The 15,348-nt window shown below is 39.8% G+C and overlaps 1 protein-coding gene across 3 annotated transcripts in view; it reads left to right on the top strand.

The window, feature by feature from the left end:
- Positions 1 to 481: 481 nt before the first annotated feature.
- LOC102205633 (connector enhancer of kinase suppressor of ras 2-like) overlaps positions 482 to 15,348 on the top strand; it is a 30,559-nt gene continuing 15,692 nt past the window's right edge. For 2 of the 3 annotated variants that reach the window (XM_013911425.1, XM_013911424.1), the window contains exons 1-8: positions 482 to 630; positions 5,364 to 5,527; positions 7,929 to 8,131; positions 9,190 to 9,295; positions 10,203 to 10,244; positions 10,336 to 10,455; positions 12,517 to 12,576; positions 12,698 to 12,766. In XM_013911425.1, the coding sequence (XP_013766879.1) occupies positions 567 to 630; positions 5,364 to 5,527; positions 7,929 to 8,131; positions 9,190 to 9,295; positions 10,203 to 10,244; positions 10,336 to 10,455; positions 12,517 to 12,576; positions 12,698 to 12,766 (828 nt within the window). In that variant the 5' untranslated portion in view covers positions 482 to 566. The remainder of the gene's footprint in view (positions 631 to 5,363; positions 5,528 to 7,928; positions 8,132 to 9,189; positions 9,296 to 10,202; positions 10,245 to 10,335; positions 10,456 to 12,516; positions 12,577 to 12,697; positions 12,767 to 15,348) is intronic. The other variant, XM_013911426.1, reaches the window with a different exon arrangement.

Here is a 15,348-nt window from a genome sequence, read left to right as displayed (position 1 = left end):
CACCCCGCTCGCACTCCTCCTGGCTTCTTGTGGCATTAATCACACCACATACAGAGGGTACACTCCGCGCGGTGAAAGCTATGACTCCATGTCTGTGTATGAGGGAGGATGCTCAGAGCGAACCCATCCTTCCCAGACGCCAGTGTGAAGTAACAGTCTGCGCGTTGTTCTCCGCTCTGGATGGTACTGGGATGCATTTTGGAAGAGGGGTCGGGCAGCAGCGACCCACCAGCATCCGAGCCTGACATGAATCACAAGTAAAAGAGCTCTTTCAAGCAAGTGAAGAGCACATGAATGTGCACAAGTCCGCCGAGCTGCACTCGGGCTTCTCACAGCGACATTTTGGACCTTTTGGACCTACCTCGATTTGTTTGTAAATACTCAAACCAATCACAGAAGACTTTAGATGGTCACTGAATCAAGCCTATTTTAATATCTTTTCTAATTTTCTTTTTTTTTTTTTTTTTTTTTTTTTTTTACGTTTTGGGTGGGGAGTTTGGTTTGTGGGGAGTGTGTGTGCGTGGGATTTTTTTTTCTTTTGTCAAGCGCGAAGACAAACTTCTACCATGGCACTGGTTATGGAGCCCGTGAGCAAGTGGAGCTCTAGTCAGGTGGTTGACTGGATGAAAGGTAAGGCATCAGACGCGATGACCATTAAACTGCTGCGCTGCAGTGAATCGCATGTGTGGTGTTGCGCTGAAATGCATTTCAACACAGACTGACTCGAGATGCCAAAACACCTGCTGAGCCTCGGGGTTTCGCCTCGTCGCCTTGCAGCTTCGGGAAGCTTTTAATCACAGCCTTAAATCAGTTAATCGATCTTTTTTTTTTCAAGCACTTCTAGCTTGCAGACGTCTTGCCCCCTCCCCACTCCTTTTAAAAAAGATGTTCTCAGATTCAAACAGCTCTACACGGAAAACCCGTCTATTGTGTCCTGCGGTGGTCATTGTTAACATAAGGCTGCCTCGCAGATGGTTGTAGCGGAGATCTAGTAATTACACACGAATGATTTCCCCTCTCGCTGGATCTGGGTGCAGAATCTGTGTGGAGGAGGAAAGAAAAAGAGGTTCGAGTTATTGACCAGGCTTTGCATGTGCACAGAATAAAAACAGAGCTGGGAGAGCAGTACGCTATCAGAGCTTGTACAGCCATCTGTGATATGTTTATCCACAGATGCTCAAGTCATTAAGAAGTCACAGCTGACTTAGAGGAGCTTCTAGTAGTTTCAAAACCTCCCAAGGGTACCTAAATCCTGAGGCCTATCATAAAGATTATTCACTCAAAAAAACAAAACAAAAAACAAACATAAAATCCCCACAAAAATCACTTAAATGCGAATCAAAACATTCCTCTTTTTTTTTTTTTTTCATTTTTCAGGGATCCTCCAGCAGAATAATGAGGTTCAGTTTGGTGATGAAGCACTTTTAAGATTTTCTTCTTGAGAGAGAGAGACTGTGACATTTAGACTGAATTGAGGACTGGAAAGGGGTTAGATAGACATACAGTTGTTGTTGCAATTAATTCATCATCCGCTAGTCTCAGTACAGCTGTCGGATGAGCGGCTCCTTTGAGGAAATTTGTCCGCTTATTCATGCTCCAAAGATCTATAAATGTCCCAAACAGCTGTGGAGGATTTACTTCCACAGACTGTCAGGAATACTTTCAGGGCACAGATTTCTCATTAGCCATGCTGCTTTATTGTCTCTTTGCATTACAAAGTTGGTACTTTGAGGGGAAATGTGATAGAAATGTAAGAGGAGACCTTAAACTCAGTGGGAGGACGCGATCTGCCTGTGTATTTGTCTTTTAACTCACGTAAGCGCTCCTGCGATGTGTGTTGTTTTTCAAAGCCACGTGCTCACGTGTCAGGCAATGGCCTGTTTCAGATGAAACATACACATCCATAGGCCTGCATCTTTACCGCCTCAACACACACACACACGCACATATGCACATACACACAAGCGAGCATTATTATTCTAAGCCTGTAGGCCTTTTCTGCTGGCTCAGATATGTCATGATTGCAAGGATCAGACGGTTCTTAGTATGAGTTGTGTATTACAGATTGTACCTCAATCTGATGTGGCCTTATAAACAGGCTGTTTAGGACTGGATGCTTGCTCAGAAAGGAAACAAGATCCATGTGCAGCTTTATTTATAGAGACACACAGGGATGATTAGACGCTGAGATGGGCTGAAATTGAATGTCCGCAATAGTTTTAAATGAGATCCAAGATGATCTGTAAATACGCTGGTGGCACAAGTGAGGTATGTAAAGAGCAAGGAGTGGAGATTGGAAACGAGAGAGGACTCTTCAGTGTCCCACATCTGACAAGTGGAGCAGAGACAGTTCTTGTGCCTAGAGCCCAGTAATGGTAATTTAAAGTGAGGGAGTGAGTGGCACGGAGAGACACTGAAACAGAGGAAACGATGGGGTGGAGGGGGTTTCATTCTTGTCTCGCATCCATTATCGAACCCGGAGGACTGGCAGCGTTTTGTCGTTAGCATTCACAGGTTCCATTATTACCATACCCGCTCCGTGATGTCACAGGAGGCCAAATAGGGGTACCCCGTGACCTTCCCACAGTCCCACTCTCCACCCCCTGTTAGTGTTTTGTGTGAGCTAGACGCTTTATTCCCAAGCTGCTTTAAAGAATAGATCCTCATCACAAAAGCGAAAAGAATTCCAGCTTGACTGGAAATTGGTTCTTACTAGGTGAAGGGTATCAGTGCAAACACATAAAATATGTGCATTTCAATGCAGTGTTGCACTTTGTACCGTCTGGGTGTTTTTAAACATATTTGTTGTCTTGCAAGGCATATTAGTTTTTATCTTTCAGTGCAAACCCTCACTGTCTTCTTGTCTAACACAGACGATGACAGCGATCAATGACAAGTCAGATCAACACAGATCCATAATAACAATGCTTAACCGCCCTAAAGAGCTCTCTCTCCTTACAATGCCAGTGGATTATCTAGAATGGAGATCATAATGTGTCAACGCTGTGCTTTTAATTTCTCCTCAGCATGCCTGATAATCTGACTGACATGCAAGAGACAGGAAAATTGATGTGGCTGAGATGTCTTTCCATTCCACCAAAAAGGGATTTCTATTGCACATTGTTCTTTTGCATAAGGCTTTCAGCAAAATATGAAACAAAACATGGCAGATTTCAATGGAAAAATAGAGAATAGAGACTATTAGTGCCATTTTGTGCCATGTTCCCCTTTTATTTATAGTAAAAATCATTTATACAGCACATATCCACAAGATGCTTTATAATGTCATTTAGAAATGTGAAACGCTCTGGGAGTTTTTAAATGCTAAAGTAGCTGATAACTTCACCAGCTCAATATCTCATGCTAGTATGTAGTCACTTTTTGCAAACTATCATGTTCTCCCTTTTCTTATTTCTTTATATTACCCCATGGTCAGCGAGAACCCCTGCCGAAAAACCTGCTTTGTGGTTTCTATGGCAACATGGGGAATACTTCATTGACATGATGAGTCTCAATTAACTTGGTAAAGAGGCTCATTAGTTAAGCCTTTAAATGTTATGCAAAACCATGAAGCTCCCTATGTTTCCTCTCGACCGTTTAGCTGCCAGCTAAACCTGATCTGAATGCTTGATGGGGTTGAAGCTTAGCACTGAGACACATGTATATGATTGGTCCACTGCAATAAAAAGACAGGATGAGGAAAGAACTAACCCTGTGTGTGTTAAAGAGAAGGAGAGTGAAAAGGGAGAAATAGGGCCTGAGAAGATTAAATGTATAGGAAAAGCAATACAAAAGCTGCTCCCTTGTAGCTCATTTATTAATGTGTTTGCTTGATCTGAAAGTGAATAAAACATAAATGAGTAAATGAGTTTCTAGGAAGCCTGAGGCAGAAACATCAATTATCAAATCAAATTTCATATAGAATATAAATCAAATTGTGGTTTAGTTTATGCAACGTGATTCTGTATGCTCGATTTGCAACATAATTTACATCATCGGGACACAGTGCAGCTTCTGAAGTAAATACTTTCATGCATTACAGAGACACGCCATCAATAACTGCGGCAGTCTCCTGATTCTTTTCAATGTTTAATGCTAACACCTCGAGGACCAGTGGGTTAAAGTTAGAGTTGCTTTTATGCACTCCTCTCCTAACCATTCAACCATATGATCAAGTCCTCAGATCAACCTTTCAAGTTCAAATCGCACTCCGGGGACACGCTGCCATATTAGATTATCACAAAAAATGTGACAGACTTAAAACAGTCTATACAAAAACTGGCAAAGATGATCTTCAGATCAAGCCTAGTTTTTTAGTTTAACTTTTCAAAAGTACTGGCCTAAGTATTAGCTAAACTGATAAACTGGAAGTGAGGTCTTACCTCCTCAATGCTTTGATCAATCAAAACCAAAACCAAGCGTGGTACGTGGACTCCAGAGCATGTTTGCAAATTTGTGGCTTTTACCATTATTTGGGACTCCAATAAGCAGATACCTCTTGAATTATTAGCCTTAAAACTAATTGTGAGACCTTTCAACCTAACTGTAAGATCGTAAGGCAGTGGCAACATGTATTTTCTTCAGAACAGGTGTAAGGACTTTGCAGTCCTTCCTTTGGTTGTTCGTGAAGAAAAATCACCACTGGGGATGTGCAATAAGCAAAAACACATTTTTCCAATCAGAGCTCACAGCCATGCTTTTAACATGATCAAAATAAGTTGCCATGGGGACTGTTAGGTCCCCTTATCACCTACTGAACTGCTCGGCCCCCTCATCACGGCTTGAGGTATTTTTTGAAGGCTTTTCTTGGGATGCTTTGGTAACAGACTTTCTTTTTTTTGTTGTAAGTTTTTGATTTACCCTGTGTATATACTTTTTAGAAAACAGTTTCTAGTCATACATTTCAGGGTGTCTGTTGACGCAGACAGAAGTTACAGAATCACTTCGTTTGTTTTCGTCTGCTGCACTTCATCAACTCTTTCTCCAAAAGATTTCACACCTGCTGCAGTAGCTGAATATGTAAAACAACTCGAGCACACCTACATAGCTTCTTTCTAGCTGAAAGCGTTTTCTGGTTTGAAGCTGAAAATGCAGCTCAGAACTGTTGACGAGGGGGAGTGTGTCAGATTTCTTGTCTTGACACAGACTGCTTCACACTCGCACACAGCAAAATACAACCTGTGCTCACACTTTACAGATTTACAGCACATATTCTGGCAAAGCAAGTGATATCAAGTCCTGTTAGAATGCATAATGCAAACAGTGGTTTCACAAGAAATCTGAAAATCTGATGCAGTCTGCAAATAAAAATTCATGCTTTTGAGCTGTGCTGAAAGTTTTCTTGTCCTTTGTGTTCCCCCAAGGGCTGGACGACTGCCTGCAGCAGTACATCAAGACCTTTGAGAAGGAGAAAGTAGGGGGGGAGCAGCTGCTGCGTATCACCCACCAGGAGCTGGAAGATTTGGGAGTATCCAGAATTGGCCACCAGGAGCTGATACTGGAGGCTGTGGACTTACTCTGTGCTCTGGTGAGTCCAAGTTTCCCACACCATCTTCCCACTACTTTCTACTGTCACTTTGGAAAGTCAGTGCTGTCGGATGAAGTTTCTGTCGAACATTTGGCACCTCTGCAGCTCTGTGAAATCATTTAACAAGTCAGTGAAGATAACAAGTTACAGAATAAAGATATTTTCCAGTAAGCAGTTGATATATTTAGTAATGATGCAATTTCTATATTGTTATTATCACTGCAAAGACTGTCAGTTAACGAAATCAGTCATTCCAGGAATAAGTGGATGTAGATAGGATTGCTTTAGGCCCCAATTTTTAAACATCACAGCAAATCTACCAGAGTTACTAATCTGGCCAAAAGATCTTCCACAGGCAAATCTTACAACTGTCGTTAGTGTTGACATGGATTACTGCTTCATCTCGAAGGGATTTCTGCTCTTAGTTTCCCAAAACACAAGTTTTGTTAGTGTCAGCATGATAGATTGCTGTTCTGCTGATTTGGCTAATGTGCAGCTGGAGTAGCTGGAGCATAATATTTATTCTCCTTATAATATTCATTCTGGATGTTACTGCATACAGAGTAGAGACCTCGACTTGTTTCTAACACGAGAATGTAAGATTTAGGGGTCAGTCATGTAATGGCCAAATGAACGGCATTAAAATGAACGAATATATACTGCAATCATCAGAAGCATGCTACAGATTAAAAAATGCACTGGAAGCAGATTCTGGTCTCTGTGTGCAAATATGTTACATATAAAACTGGGGACTCATGAGCAAATATATCCCTGGAGCGTAAAGGGGCGATTCGGCAGCGGCACTAGCATGTCAGACGGAGAGATGGAAAGTTATGTAGCTTAAATAGACCACCAGATCAGGAAGGTATATTTGGTATATGACGCAAGGAGAGTGACGCAGAGCAGCTTGAGCTGTGTTTCTGAACTAGCTTGGAGGCTTTGCTTCATTTAAGGAACATTTTTTCTTAAATGGAGGTTTTCCCAGGATAGCTGTTCCCAAATGTTCTCTTTTGTCCGTCAATGTGAACATATTTTTAGACCCTACTTACTGAAAGTGTCCATATTGGTGCTTAAAATTTGCAGTGAAAATGTTACAATTTATTTACTCTGGAAAACATGATTTGATTGATGAAGTAATTTATTATTGTTTTTTACTCTTTTACTCACTCTTAGATTATTTATAAAATAACTGTTTGAAATAAGGGACAAATACCGTTAAGCAGTTTGTACTGATTATGTTGGGGTTTGGAAACTTTTCACTTTATATAACAGGAGCTACACGAAAGAACTATTTGGTGTTGGATTGGATGCTCAGTGGCTCAGAAAGTGTACTTTATTGGTCCCCGTGGGGAAAATCCCTCTCTGCATTTAACCCATTCACTCAGTGAAGCAGTGGGCAGCCATTGGGTGCCCGGGGAGCAGTGTGTAGGGACGGTACCTTGCTCAGGGGTACCTCAGGGTAGCTGTTCAGGGGAATCGAACCCCGACCTTCCAATCATGGGGCCACCACTCTACCTACTGAGCCCCCCACTGTAGGGGGTGTAAGGGTGAATCATATAAATGCTTTGCATCTAATTGAGAATACTTACTCTGGCCATGCTGTCCAGTTTACCACAAGAGGAAATGAAAATGTAAAGTCCTTTTGTAAGGTGTCTTTAGCATCGAGCTAAATAATTTTCTCTCCTAATAATTTCCTTTATTTTGAGGGGTTTTTTTTATATTCACTTGCACATATAATTCCAGTATTTAATTCAAATTTTCTGTTTTTGAACCAAAGAAAGTTAGACTGCAGTAATATAAAAGTAAAAGATGGTAAATGATAAATGAGAAGCAGAAATAACAGAGACAAGGTGCAATAAAGTTGGACCTGGGTTTGTGTTAACTCTTGAGATCTATAGAAAAACTGGGTGGAGATTACCAGCCTAAGGTCACAGATGCAATCTGAATCTAAAGTCCACTCATCCTGCATCGCTGCACAGGGGGCCCTGCTTCAGCCCTAAAGCTTCTTACGTAACTGGGATTTAGTTTTAAGTCTCTCAGGCACTGCTGTATTAAATATGATTAGTGGCCCTCCTGCTGCGCTCTCCCCTCCCAAGAAACCCATGACATGATAGCTGCCCATAGGCCTACACGTGCAGTTAGCCGCAAAGTGTAATGAGCGCTCAACGATGCTCAGGCGTGCAAAGTGACAGCTGATTTCACACATTTTCATCATATGTGGAGCCTTTCTGTTGTGGAGCGTGGTGGGCTGGTCGGCTGTAGTATTCCTATTCATAAAGTGCCATCAGAGAACAATTGGTTTCTATCTCCAGGCTGGGGATATTCTTGGAATGTGTCACAGTGAAAGCAAACACTGACAAACTGGTCAAACACAGTGAATTTACTTTCCTCTCCCCTCTAGAATTATGGGCTGGAGACTGAGAATCTCAAAACGCTTTCTCATAAGCTTAACGCATCTGCCAAGAACCTGCAGAATTTCATCACAGGCAGGCGGCGCAGTGGCCATTATGACGGCCGAGCCACCCGCAAGCTGCCCAACGACTTTCTAACTTCAGTGGTGGACCTCATTGCTGCTGCCAAAAGCCTTTTGGCGTGGCTTGACAGGTGAGATTTGCAAAAAGATGAATTTAAACATTTGGTAAGTCATGTGTAAACATGTGGACGCACACTGTGAAAAAGGGCCCCACAGAGCTGTGTAGATTCAGGTACTGGTCCCATTTACAACTACACACACAAACACATAAATACAGGTTCACATGGACACATATTTATATGCATACTGGGTATATTCTTGCATACATTTCCTTAGATTCGTCTTAGATGCAAACTTACAACCGTGCTAATTGCAAGCAAAAAGATATAATAATAATTTTAATTAATTATAAATATATAACTGACATCAAACAGGAATGAGACAGTCCTGTTTACATGCATTGGTACATGTAGTCTGATTTGGGATTTGTTTTTTTAACAGATACAGACTGGTTTTGTTTTTCTGTGTAATATCCACGACCAATCATTTGACAAGAAAAGATGAGTAAAAGTCTTATATAAGTAGATTTTGACAGGGTGGCCAAAAAGACACCGAGAAAGTCTATTTATATGTCTCTTTATCCTTGCTTCCCTGTGGGATTGTGCCAGTCTGTGTGTTTGTGTCTGTTTGTGTTTGATGAATTTGGAAGTTCAAAGCTGACAACGTTCAGCAAAAATAACAAAGTGATTTGCTTTGCCTTTCCCCCATTATAGCTGACATGATTTACAGCATTCATCCCAATTAAAATTCACTAATCCGTGTTTCATTTCATGTTTGAAAATGCTTAATTGTTGACCAAATTGTACAAATAGAAACGTGGGAGTCGACGCTGCGTTTGTTGACAGTGGATAGGACGCACTTGTGAGGTTATTTGGAAAAAGCAGAACAGCAACTAATAATCTCTGCTCTACGTCAGCTGCTCTCCGCCTTAGGAGAAATGTGAATATTATTAAATGTGTTAAAAGCATTACAGACGTCACATTCCAAAATAAAAACCCCAAAACAGACTAACATAGGCAGAAATGTGAGGAATCCTAAAATGTAAAGGGAGAAATGCTGGTAAAAAAAATATGTAAAATTTACCAGTGACTGAGTCTCAAAGGAAGAATGATCTAATGGTTCATTCCAGGTGCTCTTTCTTTTTCAGATCTCCATTTGCAGCAGTGGCAGATTACTCTGTGACCAGAAACAATGTTATCCAGCTATGTCTTGAGCTCACTACAATTGTACAACAGGTAACAAATATGAAATGATTTATTGTATCATATCCTGTTGTACTGTATTACTTCATACTGTACAGAGCAAACTTGGGATCATCACAAAGCCTCTGTCAGAAAAAAGGAAGCTGATCCATATTAAAGTATAACGGCAGAATTGGAAAAATACCTGGTTCTTTGGTAAATGTGCTTATGATTTTTAAAATGAAATCTCAAAAATGTTTCTTCATTCCCTGCATAAATTTAAAATCTTTCTAAACCCTAAAGCAGATATACATTTACACAATTTTTTCCCCTTTCAGTACATCCTGCTTTTTTATTAGTTTTAGATTTTGCAGCTGTCAGTGATAATGAGAAGCTGAAATTGGACTTGACTACTTCACAACTTGTTTCTCATCTGTCAGATATGCTTTCATGTAAAGCAGCATCCTAATTAGAGCCACCTCAAAGAGTGACCTAAAAATATATTCTAAAGTGATAGAAATGATAGATGCTTATCATAAACTGCAGTTTCATTTTATTGTATCTGGGTCTGTCAGTCATATAGAGCCTCTAAAGACCAGTTAAAACTAAGAGAACTATACAGGTTTTAGGTTGGTCTCTGTGGAATATAATGTTTATATAGAGTTAAGAGAAAAATTAAAGTGGGAAAACATTAAAAGTGAGAGTGAAAGAGGGCAAAAGGGAAAATAATTGAAGGCTGAGAGAGAGGAAGACTGGCAGAGTGAAAGAGAGAGGGAAAGATGTGCCTCCGCATTGGTGATTCATTTGTTTTGTGTTTGTGCCTGCCTGTGTGGGAGTGTTGGGGGTTATAGGTGCCAAGCTGCTCGGTTTTTGCTTATATCCACCTACAGCAGAAATGCCAATAATAACTTCATTTTGACAAATTCTCTTGAGGTAACAGTGCTTTCTGAATATTCCTCAGGACTGCTCTGTGTATGAAACAGAAAACAAGATCCTGAATGTGGTGAGTTTGAAATGTTGTTCTATCGAAGAAATAATTAAACTAATATGTGCAAGCCTGAAGATCGTATTTATCCCTAACGTGTCCTCCGCAGTGTAAAACACTGTCTGAAGTGTGCGACCAAATTATCTCGCTCTCCTCGGATCCCATGGTGTCCCAGTCTGCACATTTGGAGGTTGTGCAGCTCGCCAACATAAAATCCACTGAAGGCTTGGTAAGAGTGACCCTCCCTCAGACTCTCAGAATCACACCCGTTTTGGGGAAAGGGGTTCGGTTTTAATTATCCAGCTCAGATTTTGTATCTCACTTTTCAAGACTTATGAAAACCATGAACAGATGAACTAATTCCTGGCTTTAATCTAGATTTGAACGAACTTTTTTAAAGGATTTTTTTGGTGTAGCTTCAGAAACCCAGCAGAAACATTCATGCTGCTTTATTGTAAAATAATAATAAGTACGTAATAAATTCTTATTCGTTTGAAAAGATGCTATAATAAGTCAACAAATAAATGACACATTTAAGTAGACTAGATAGCCACATAGCTGATTAACTAATAATTACAGGAAAGGCAGAAATTTGTAGGTATTTCTTAGGAGTGGTTCATCTATCACACAGTAATCCCAGGCATACACACCTTGTACTTCACTATACGTAACGAGGCGTACATAACAAATACACATAACAAGTATTTCAATATACTTTTCACAAACTTGAAATATACTTAAAATATCAAGATGTTAAATTGTTTTTCAGGTTTGATGAACACAGGGAAAAGCCAAAAAAGTAAAGTACAAAACTTACTAATGTGAATCGTACTAATGACGATTAAACAGCATGACAGAGTATTTTGTTTTATACAAATATGGCATGTGCAAATTCTCTTAAGCGTTTCTCTTACTCACTGCGAACATATTTCTGCTCAAGCCCAGTACTAACTTTGCCTGATTTTCCAGATAAAGTTTTTATAAATACAGTTTTCTAATGGAACAGCACACACTTACTTTTTGAAGCATACAGAGGCTATTTTCATTAAAAGCTTGGTCAAGCTGTATATATATTTGATTATCTGTACATACCTGTAGAGGCATCAAGAAGTAGGCATACAATTTTTCTTTTGATTACTTTTTTTTGTCATATCTATCTCTGGAATTTCAACTTGGGGATAATAATGTCATGTCAAGTTTTCTGGGAATGACCAAAATTGCATTTCAAAGCAAACAGAACATCTGAAATATGGATTGTAGATTTTAAACCTTGCGTGCTGCTTTTCAGCACGATATCTAATGTAACTCACATTAGCTGACCCCAAACTAGGTTTTGCTGAGCTGGTGGGCATGTGAGTCAGTGGATAAAATGTGACATAAAAACAACATATTGGCCATATTCAGATGAGTGAAATGCAAGCAAATAGAATACAGCAACCGGCAATTCTGTTAGCACTTACTTTTAGGATTGTATATAACTGTTTAGAAGCAGAGAATACTTTTCTTGCACTGTATATAAACGCTCCCCTTTGTTGGACTCCATCTTTGCACTGACCTACACTCGGGCACAAGCTCCTTGCTTGGGGCCACAGTGAAAGCCCCACCCCCCACACATAAACGCTAGCATTGGGCATGGAAGTTCTTTCATCCGTTCAGTGAAACCTGAACACAACAGTGGGTCAAGTAGCCTAAAAATAAACCTCTTCCACTCATCTTGAAGACTGGCATGCTGCTTCTACGTTTCTGCGTGTGACTCGGTGTGTGTGTGTGTGTGTCACATAGTTATGCATGTATTTTCATGCATATCTGTGTGTAAATAGTTGTGTGTTTGTTTGTCTTGTACTTTTGACCCCTTTTAGTGAAAGCCTTGAAGGTTTTTTTTTCTTTTTGCAGCACCAGACTAAAAGTATTTGCAGATAAACAATCATTTATCTTTGATTTAATCTGCTTGCGAGGGACTCGTTACATGACACAAGTTTGCAGAGTGTTCTGTGCATTTAAAGAAAGTGCACCCGTGTGATATTTTATGACTTTCCTCTAGTTGTTTAAGACTACTGAAACAAATTGAGATGTGTATAAAAGCACTTTCCCTCTCAGGCTTTCACTGAGTAAAAACCCAGATTTTCTACCAGTTTTGCACCACAAGCAGATTAAAACAAATGGAGATTTGCAAATATGGAGTAGTCTGTACTGTAAATGACTGCGGGGCTGAGCTGAGGTGCAGATGATGCCGACTCCTAATGCTGTGCTTTACAAGGCAGTCATTTACATATCTGCTATATTCCCACAGGGCATGTATATCAAATCAACATATGATGGTTTGCATGTGATCACCGGCACCACAGAGGGAGTAAGTGCAAATGTCTTTCTGCTCACCTTTGCAGAGTTTCACCTCACTGTTCGTTCACTATTTATACTTTACTTGAATCAGAGCTGCTTTTAATGACTCGGTCTCTCTGTTTTTCCATCAGTCACTGGCTGACCGCTGCAAGAAAATCCATGCTGGAGATGAAGTCATTCAGGTCAATCATCAGACAGTGGTATGGTCGTGTTCTTTCTCTGCCTTATTATTGTTGTTTTTAAAAGAAAATTTGTGTTATTTGAATTTGCACGTTATTTGCATTGCATTTGCAGATTATTTATGCAAATGTTTGTTTAATTTTGACATATTTTTTACATACATAAAGAAATTATGAATGCATGCTGTTGTTTTATACGCTCCTGCAGTTCAGTGCTTTTATGAGCCACTGCAGCTCAACTGTTATTGTCTAGGATACTGGCTGTAGTGTCTCTTGTAGTAGTTTTTGAGGGCTATCATGGGGTCAGTTGGATTTTCTGTTAAAAGCAGATCAAGAGGTACCTGCTTCAAAAAGGTAACTTGTGCTAGCGAGAGTTCTGTTTTTGTTCCTAGAAACTAGTGGTACACACACATTGTTTTTCTTGATAATTAGACGATTCTTGCTAGTTGCGATGCACCTGAATGCAACTACCAAATTTTAGCCTTCTTCTTCTTTTTTTTAAAATAGATAGCAGAAAAGAACTGAAAAGCAGATGGGAACTGGAAATAATAAAGTGTATAATCCAGGCTCAAAGTGGGGATGTTGCTGTTCATTCTTTTTATTTCAATACATGGCTTTTTGACCTCAAATTGTTCTCAGCTGTCCCCAGATTCAGCATGAGCACTTATCAGCCAAAGTAATTGCCATTGTTTCTGTCAGTGAGAGGCATAACTGCACAAAATGTCTGTTTCTGCAGCGTACACAGCATGATGAGCAGAAATGAAAGGGAAAAAACTTTCAACTTTCACTTTTCCGTAGAGTGGAATTTAAATATAGCACCCATTGTTTAAAATAATTGCTACTTGTGTGTGCAACAGCGAGATTTATGATAATTACACAGCTCAAGTCAGATTCATTTCAGTCAGTCAAGTCACCCACTGAATGCAGCCATGTTTTGGAGAAAAAGTGGAAATGCAGAGTTGATTTTCATTTTACCGAAGCATGCGTCAGTCAGAGTCATGCTCCTCATGGGGCACCAAAGGAAAATGCAATGTATTCAAACAAAACTTCTACGGAAGCTATTTTAGCCTGTCATAGTAATGTAAATATTAGCATTACATAAGCCCAACACAGAAACAGCTAATTGAAATAGGGCCTTGAAGTATAGTATAAATGATTTGAGTGATTTTGCAGACTGATTTGCAAGACATTCTCAGCTCTTTCTAAACAACACGATTATGATGTATTGGTTGCCCGAAATTAGTATGTGGGGTAGGACTGAGTAATAGGTGTTCTCAAACAGAGGATGGACTCTTGCAGCAGCCTAAGTAGGCAATACATTACTGCAGTAGAGTTACATGCTGAGCTAAAACTCCACTGTTACTCATAAACATTGCTTAAACCAGCTTAAACATTGTTAATGCATTTTATTTATTATGGCACAGTGTAGAGCAACTTAATTACGGCTGATTGTTCACAAACGTTCCTTTGAGGGTTTAGAGAAACTGCATTGAACTAGATTTGTCTGTGATGGCCCAGATTACTGCCACCATCTCTTCTTACAGGAAAATGAGATAACAAGTCATAAAGAAAAGTTGTTAAATATCTTAATACTCAAGGACGAAAACACCACCAAGTGAAAAAAAACAAGGCATGTTATAAATAGTTGAGGGATTTATAATTAAGGCAGTAGGGAGTACTCCAGCAAAAAGACAGAGCAGAGTTCACTGGATCTGAGCATCTTTTTTCATAAGAAGTGGATGTAGAAATGGCAGCTAAAGCAAACGAGTTACATCAAAGGAAACGAATGAAGAAAAAAAAATGCTCTGCCTTGTGATTAACTTGAAAACATGTAGAAAGACCTAAGGGTTTGCTAATTTGTAGGTTATTTTGGTGGTGTTGTGCACACAGAAGTAAATAACTCGTGACAACAGTGATAGAGTCTGGTGCAGGAATGGCCATTAAATGAAAAGCTTCAAACACATAAAATATCACATACACTATGGTACATTTTAACGCTCACGAGTTTTATCTGAATTTCCAGTGAGATGAAACAAAAGGAAGAAACCAATGACTTGATGTTGTATAAGAAACACTTTAAAGCAGAGCATTTCTTTACCAAGTAAACAGCTTAAAAAGCTGAAAATCAGGGATTTACTGTTTTAAATAAACACTTTTTTGTCTTCGCACAGAAGAACATTTTTTTCTCTACCATAGAATAAAGAATAAAAGCAAAGTGTCTGTCTGTCTGCCTGTTCAGTCAGTCTATGTCTTTAATGCACTTTCTGTGAAGAATTTCTGTGTAGTGGCTGTAAGGGTGAAAAATTACTTGGCAAGGAACAAAGTGATTGCCAGGTCAGAGGCTGAAAAATGTCTGGTACTTCAGGGTGCTTGAAATACACGAGACATACTGAAAATTCAGTGCGGTTGACCGAGCGGGGGAATTTTTTATTTTCCTCCCCAAACTGGACCTGGCATATTTGGTTCAGCAGCAGAGAGTGTTTCTCTGGGCGGGATGCTATTCGTGCCAAATATCATTAAAACTGGGTTAAAGAGTATTTACATGGCATGCAGCTGTTCGCAACACACAACATCAGGCTGTACCACAACATGGCAGGAGGCGT

This window comes from Pundamilia nyererei, unplaced genomic scaffold (assembly GCF_000239375.1).
Source record: "Pundamilia nyererei isolate P.nyererei 1_Seehausen unplaced genomic scaffold, PunNye1.0 scaffold00064, whole genome shotgun sequence".
Lineage (NCBI taxonomy): Eukaryota > Metazoa > Chordata > Actinopteri > Cichliformes > Cichlidae > Pundamilia > Pundamilia nyererei.
The sequence above is the reverse complement of the archived record's forward strand: the minus strand, read 5'-3'. Positions and strand labels throughout refer to the sequence as shown.